Genomic DNA, 7,884 nt, shown 5'->3' with positions numbered 1-7,884 from the left:
AAAGGATGGTTCCTCCAGATGTCCTTACCCAGTTAGAAAATATCCCATTCGCCTGCCATGCCAAAGAACTAAAGCAAGTGTTAGGGACATTGGGGTTTTGGTGAAAGCATATTCCATATTCCAAATTTTCATTCAATTGCCAGATCATTGTATAATTTATTAAAGAAATGAATGGAGATGGGGACAAGAGTATGAAGAAACCCTTAGAGTCTTGATTCACCCAGTTCAGCARTATCAAGCTATCGCTCCATGGTTTGCATCTCAGCCTTACAAGTTATGTATTGGGATTAGCAATGCAGGATGTTAATCGAGAYTGTGGCAAAGGCCCCAGGAGGGCAGACCCCTTGTTCCCATTACCTTTGGGTCCTCAGCGTGGGGGGGGGGGCACAAACTGGTGCTCACTCCCTGAAAAATGGGGTTACTCACAGTTTATCAAGCAGTATTGGATGCAGACTCCATCACTGGAGATGACGCAGATATTACAGTCCAGACCAGCTTTACCTTCTTGTGGGGAATTTTACTCAAGGTATAACCATGCAGCCCACTGTACACAGTGGGTATTATATCTAGCCCATTGGATGTGGCCTGCCCCACCAGACTGTCAGAAATTCCCATAGCGTGGCCAGCCCTGGGACCTGCAGATCCCTCAGCTTCCCTGGCAGCCAATGCCCCCAGACCCTGATGAAATTTTAGTGCACAAGGACATGCAGAAACTGAACTGTGCAGGAAGAAACTGTGGGAGCATTTATGGGAATTCACCCAAGATAAAGATTGGAGTTTAGCTGTGGCCATGTAAATGCTCCCTGCCACCCCCACATCCCCCGCACCTAGTTTCAATACCACCACAAACCAGTCAGCCAAGATAAGGAGTCTGTTGCCAGATGCAGGAATGTAGGCTGACATACAGGTAATATGTAACCTGCTAACACAGCTTCATGTGAAAATGAGGCCCTCTGTTCCTGAAGACCTTTATGATAGAGCTCACCTGTGAGGGTGGCCTGTGAAGGTACAGCAGAGCAGGGACGTAGCAGCAGGTTGTAGTATTTGTGCATGGTYACAGGGATGTGAAACTGGGACCAAGGTACTGTTTCAGCAACCCCCAGAAATGGAAAGGGTGATACGAAATGTAGCAAGTGAACGGTGTGGTTGAATGTGCCAATGGATTATTGAAAGCCCAGTTTAAGGCCTGACGTGCCTGAAATGATGATACCRACTTAGGACACAGGATGGTACGCACATCTGTGGAAAGCAGTGTGCACCTGCAACGGTTGTTTCTCCCATTGGGGACATYCGATTGAGAGAGCTTTTTCCTCTGACCCCCTTAGAGGAAGAGGAGAGGCTGATTCAAATTTGCAGGATTACAGGAGATGTAATTTGTGCCAAATCACCCAATGGTAAAAACATCACTGTTAGTCACACCTGCCTGCCTGGGGGATGGGCTTGGATCAGTTGTACCRACCAGGACATTGGAATGAGATACCCTACCCAACTGAGCCAAAGAAACTGTCATTTCTTTACAGATGGAAAATGCCACCATGTGCATGGAAGAATGCACCCTCCTCTCTAATACAGAGGTAAAAGTTGTCATTGGAGTTCTTCTTGGAATCCTGTTTTTTGAAATGGGAGGAAACCCAGCCTTGCAAGATMTACATCGGCACCACCTTCACCAGCATGGGTGACATGTATGGTCACCAGCCATTTCATAGAATCATAGAATCAGTAAGGTTGGAAGGGACCTCTGGAGATCATCTAGTCCAACCTCTCTGCTCAACCAGGGTCACCTAGAGCATGKTAGACAGGGTTGCATCCAGGCAGGCTTTGAAGATTTCCAGAGAAGGAGACTCCACAACCTCTCTGGGCAACCTGTTCCAGTGCTCTGTCACTCTCACAGTGAAGAAATTCCCYCTCACGGTCAGGTGCAATTTCCTGTGCTTCAGCTTCTGTGTGTTGCCTCTTGTTCTGTCGCATGGGACAACTGAAGAGAGTCCAGTCCCATCCCCTTGACACCCTCCCTTCAGGTACTTATAGGCATTGATAAGATCCCCCCTGTCTTCTCTTCCCCAGGCTGAACAGGCCCAGCTCTCACACCCATTCCTCATAGGGCAGATGCTCCAGCCCTCTGATCATCTTTGTAGCCCTGCGCTGGTCTCTGTCCAGTAGCTCCACGTCTCTCTTGTACTGGGGAGCCAAGAACTGGACACAGTACTCAAGATGAGGCCTCCCCATAGCTGAGTAGATCACCTCCCTCAACCTGCTGGCAACACTCTTCCTAACGCAGCCCTCAGGTGTATCAGCCACTCTTCCTGGTTTTGTATCCTCAGCAAGCTTGCTGGGAAGGCACTCTGTCCCCTCATCCAGGTCGTTGATGAAGAAGTTGAACAGCATGGGACCCAGGACTGAGCCCTGGGGAACTCCACTTGCCGCTGGCCTCCACCTGGACTCCGCACCACTGATGACGACACTCTGAGCTCTGCCTTTCAGACAGTTCTCAATCCACCTCACTGTCCACTTGTCTAACCCACACTTCCTGAGCTTATCTAGGAGGATGTTATGGGAGACAGTGTCAANACTGATGATGACACTCTGAGCTCTGCCTTTCAGCCAGTTCTCAATCCACCTCACTGTCCACTTGTCTAACCCACACTTCCTGAGCTTATCTAGGATGTTATGGGAGACAGTGTCAAAAGCCTTGCTGAAGTCAAGGTACACAACGTCCACTGCTCTCCCCTCATCTACCCAGCCAGTCATTCCATCAGAGAAGGCTATCAGGTTGGTTAAGCAGGATTTCCCCTTGGTGAATCCATGCTGACTACACCTGGTCACCTTCTTTTCCTCCATGTGCTTGGAAATGACATCCAGAATGAGCTGTTCCATCACTTTTCCAGGGACGGAGGTGAGGCTGACCAGCATATAGTTGCCTGAGTCCTCCTTCTTGCCCTTCTTGAAAACTGGAGTGACAAGGCTTTCTTCCAGTCCTCAGGCACCTCTCCAGTTCTCCATGACCTTTCAGAGATCATGGAGAGCAGCCTGGCAACAACATCCGCCAACTCCTTCAGTACCCGTGGGTGCATCCCATCCGGGCCCATGGATTTGTGGATGTCTAGCTTGCCCAGAAGGTCTCTAATCCTATCCTCCTCAACCAAAGGAGAGTCTTCCTTTCTCCAGACTTTCTCCCTCACATCCAGGCTGCAGGATTCMTGAGGGCTGCCCTTAGCAGTGAAGACTGAAGCAAAGAAGGCATTCAGTAATTCTGCCTTCTCTGTATCCTCTGTCACCAGGGCACCCGCCCCATTCAGTAGTTGGCCCACATTTTCCCTTGTCCTCCTCTTGCTRCTGATGTATTTGAAGAAGACATTCCTGTTGTCCTTAATGTCCCTTGCAAGACTCAATTCCAAATGGGCCTTAGCCTCATGTCTACATAGTCTGACTGCATTCCTATAATTCTCCCAAGTACCTGTCCCCTCTTCCATATTCTGTATACTTTCTTCTGTCYGAGTTTTGCCAGGAGCTCCTTGCTCACCCATGCAGGTCTCCTGCCCCCTTTGCTGCACTTCTTTCTCCTTGGGATGCACCGCTCTTGAGCTTGGAGGAAGTGATGTTTGAATACTAGTCAGCTCTYCTGSACCCCCCTTCCTTCTAGGGCCTTAACCSCTTCCTCCAAGTAAGTCTCTGAAGAGCCCAGAGTCTGCTCAGGTTGCAATCCTGATTGTTGCCTTACTTACATTTCTACTGTTGTTTTCTTTTTCCTTTTCCCTAATAATACTGCTGACCCCCAGAWAAACTCTTTGCATAGTCTGGATCACCCAGTCACCGAGAATGCTGTTGTTCCTCTTGCACGCAGCATCTCCCAAGCACTCAGCGTGTCTAACTGGTTTTTGTGTACCAGTGAGTTTTAGCTCAGCAGAAGATTGAGTAGTTCCATTTGCTGCTGCTGCCAAGGCAAATGCTTCAGCCTGGGATGACTTTGAAGTTTTCCCATCCGTAGATGGAGCCAATCACACCCTTGCCCCATGGGCCTCCTTTTCTGGACTTGACCATTTACCCTTAGCTGCACCCTTGCCAAATGCAACCTTCTCTTTGGAATTCACTTACCAACACCATTGAACTATGTCTAAYAGTCCAGACAATTCCCAAATTCTAGAGCTGCACCCTCACTGTAGGAGCAGATTATTTTTACACCACCCCGACAAATATCTCCTATCTTAATGCCTCTGATTTTCCTCCTCCTTACTGCAATGAGGGAACCCAACTCTGCTCAGAAGTGTTCTGCAGGAACAGTGGGCAGTGTATCCTTGTTCTTGTGTTGTAAATTTTTGGTATACCATTCCCTGGCACAGCTGGATGAATCCTGTTCAGTGTTCAGACACCTCTAATAACTGCTGGTCTACACGATGACGTGTCCAACCCTATCTCTGGGAGATTGGCATTGCCCTTATTCCACTACTTTTTGTAGATAAACCTTGTACTTTTATTGACACCCCTTATTATGAGCATCCAACTGATGATGCCAACTTCTTCCCATGCAAAGAGCAGAAGTGTTCTGCTGCTGTACATGGCCTACCTCAAGTCTTGTGGTGCCTCTGTGGAGACACCACATGGGCAAGAAAGACTTCCTCTTCAATTCCAAGGATAGTGCACCCYAGGATATGCCCTCCCTGTCGCAGGAGCCTTGTTAACAGCTAGTGACATGAATAACTCCTAGTCTGTAATGCATTAACATGGTTCATGGCCTGCTTCCTAGAGGTGGGCACTGGGTAGCCTAGGGGCCCTGATAGTCCCTGTTGGAGATCTCAAGCTCAAAGCAGAATTGTTTGCTCTGGCCACAGCACTGGAACATCACGAGAGCAGTACCATGGATGCTGTCTCTTTCCTAAGTATGGAACTTCATGCCAACAAACAGATAACCTTACAGAACTGCTAAGACCTTGATCTCCTACTTACCAAATCTGGAGGTCTCTGCCAACACTTAGACCTAGAAGGAACAAACTGCTGTTTTCATGCCTTGGACAGCTGGCATATCAACACTGCCCTAGAGAAGATGCAGCGTGCTGCCACCACTACAAGAGGAGACTGCCAACAGTCCCTGGTAGAGACCGCTGCTACTGGGTTCGGTGGGTGGTAGGCACGGATTGTTCAGTGAATATTGTATGGGCTGTTCATACTGATTATTATTATTGTTGTATTTGTCATTAAGTTAGTGCAATGATTAGTTAAAATCATACTAGGCTATTACTTGATCACCCCAGTTGAAGCAGTTAATATGAAAAATTATACTAACTTTTGATAAGTCGTAGATGTTTTTGCTGTTAAGACTGTTCCAAACCTATCCGAGGGTTATTTTCCTCCTGATGAGACTGATTGCTGTTCCTTCTCTCCTGATCCAAGTGAGTGAGCATCAGCAACAACTCATACTTGGACTGGCCCAGGTGATGGTGCTTAAGGGCCGGGGATGGCCAAYGTGAGGACACCAGCCTGCGGAATCACCAAACCGCAGGCCAGCTAACCTAAGTGGCCTCTCTCAGCCGTTACCCTGAGGTGGGCACTACATGTACAGCATGTAGCACCATGCYGTGGGAAAATCCACACCTTTGTCATAGGCTGTAAGAGTCCTTCTTGTGCTCTGACAGGCTATCTTTAACAGACTCATCATGAGCTTGAAATCCCAACTGGTCAGAGGGATCTGGGGACACCCACAGGAGCCAGGGATGAGGTGAGGCAACGAAGGGGAGGACAGCAGAGACCTTGTGGTGATGTGGCAGTTACCTGCCAGAGACCTGGTGGGTCTATGAGCACTGCTAGCACGAAGGGAATTGCTATGCACAGTGTGTGTCCGTGCTGTCCCAGGAGCCGAGATAAGCCATAGGCCATGGAGCTGGGGGCAGGGAGTTCTTCCCCATGGGACCCCGCATGTGGGGGGTGCCCATTCCTCCCCATCAGACCTGCTCCCCACACGTGGAGGGGCCTGTTCCTACCCATGGGATATGCAACCCAAGTGGAGTGCATGCCTACCCTGTCCSCTGAGACATGTAATCCATGGGGCAAGCTCCAGGGTTGGTGGTGCTAGTCAGGGCTGGGTGTTTGTCCCGTTCCCATCCCCATCCCCATCCCCATCCTTATCCCTAACCCCATCGCTGTCCCCGTCCCCATTCCCAGCTCCATCCCCATTCCTGTTCCTGTCCCCGCCCTGCCAGGGCTGGTGGCCAGAGCAAACAGCTGCCGTGGGGCCAAGCCAAGGCTGTTCCCAGCAGTGGGGCTGGTGGGGGGGGGGCATGCTGGGAAGGAGCTGGGCTGGTGCCAGCCTGGGTCAGCTGCACCCAGTGTCCTCACCCTGGCACCCCACATCTAGGGGTCTGAGACCTAGTCCTGCCCCATGGGGGTCTGCCCCCCCACTGGCGTCTGACCCCCATTCCTGTTTGCCTCATTGGGGTCTAACCCCCATCCTCATCCCTGTCCCAAGGGGATGTGAGTCCCATCAGTGTCTAAACTCCAGCCCCATCCCTGCCCCATGGGGGTATGAGCCCCATCCCTATCCCTGCTGCACTGGGGTCTGAACCTCAACCCCATCCCTGCTCCATGTTGGCCAGAGCCCCATCCCTTTCCCTACCCCATGGGGGTCTGAGTCCCATGAGGGTCTGAGCCCCATCCCTKTCCCTACCCCATGGGGATCTGAGCCCCATCCCTAACCCTGCCAATGGGGTCTGAGTCCCATCCTTAGTCCTGCCCCATGGGGGCTGTAGCCCCATCCCCATCCCTGCCTCATGGGGGGCTGTGCTCCGGGGGGTGTGAGCCCTCTCCCCCTTTCTGCCTCATGGCAGTGGGTGTGGGGTGCAGGCCACTGCACCCCCATCAGCTCAGGAATCTGGGTCAAAGTTCAGCGATGGGGCTGGGGTTGGGGTGGGGGCTCCTTGAGGGCTGATGTGGGGCTGGGCTGTCCCCAAGCTGTTCCCCGTCCCTGCGTGCCCCCCRGCGGGGTGGGCAAAGGTTGTAGGGCGGTGCAGATTGAGCAATGCGGCTGAGCAGGTTGTGCAACGGGTGCTCTGCCCCATATAGGGCCAGCAGCAGCGTGAGTCCCAGCCCCACCATGCACGGACCCATAGCTGCCCTCTGCCTGGCCTGGGCCCTGGCCCTGGGGTGCGCCCGGCCCCTGTGAGTGTGGGGCAGGGGGGATGTGGGGCAGGGGGCTGCATGGGGCAGGGGGTTATGGGGCAAGGGCTGTATGCTGGTGAGGGGTGCATGCCCTGCCCCATATGTGGCCCCATGGTGCTGCCTGTTCCCAGGACCCACGAGAAACCTGGGGCAGTCGGAGTGGGCCCCCACCATGYGGCTGAGCCCCCCAGCAATGACACTGGTGAGAGCATATCAGCAGGGAAAGGAGGAGGTGCAGCGGTGTGGGGCACAGAGGGGTGTAAGGCGTGGAGGGATGTGTGGGGCTCCTAGGTGTGTGTGCACCATGGGGAGCTGTTCAGTGCCTGTGGGGTGCCATGGGGCATAGTGGGGTTTCTGTGGGATGCTCTTGGGTGTGGTGGAGTGCCATGGGGCACTGAGGGGAATGGGGTGGCACCAAGAGTGGTGTGGGGTGCCATGGGGCATCAAGGGTGCTATGGAGTGCCGTGGGACACTGTGGGTGCTGTGGGTGGTATGGTGTGGGGTGACATGGCTGCTGTGGAGCACCATGGGGTGCTGTGGGATGCTGTGGGGCAGCGCCGCACCCCCCCACAGTGCTGACCCACGGCAGCAGGGCTGTTGGAGCTGTGCRGAGATGGGGATGGGGACGGCGGCGGCCTCGACGCGGTGACGCTCAGCGCCAACGGCACCATGCTGCTTTTCCGAGGTGGGGCTGGAGGAGATGGGGTGTGGGTCAGGGCCAGGCTCCTGGGGGCAGAC

At 52.9% G+C, this 7,884-nt stretch overlaps 1 protein-coding gene across 1 annotated transcript in view; it reads left to right on the top strand.

Annotated features, from left to right (window-relative positions):
- The first annotated feature begins 7,081 nt into the window (after window positions 1–7,081).
- The window catches only part of HPX (hemopexin), a 7,587-nt gene continuing 6,784 nt past the window's right edge, over window positions 7,082–7,884 (top strand). Inside the window, exons 1-3 of the mRNA XM_085316570.1 lie at window positions 7,082–7,146; window positions 7,278–7,348; window positions 7,739–7,831. Of these exons, the coding sequence (XP_085172696.1) occupies window positions 7,082–7,146; window positions 7,278–7,348; window positions 7,739–7,831 (229 nt within the window). The remainder of the gene's footprint in view (window positions 7,147–7,277; window positions 7,349–7,738; window positions 7,832–7,884) is intronic.

This window comes from Rhea americana, unplaced genomic scaffold (genome assembly GCF_003343005.1).
Source record: "Rhea americana isolate MKP2758 unplaced genomic scaffold, rheAme1 scaffold_472, whole genome shotgun sequence".
Classification (NCBI taxonomy): domain Eukaryota; kingdom Metazoa; phylum Chordata; class Aves; order Rheiformes; family Rheidae; genus Rhea; species Rhea americana.
The sequence above is the reverse complement of the archived record's forward strand: the minus strand, read 5'-3'. Positions and strand labels throughout refer to the sequence as shown.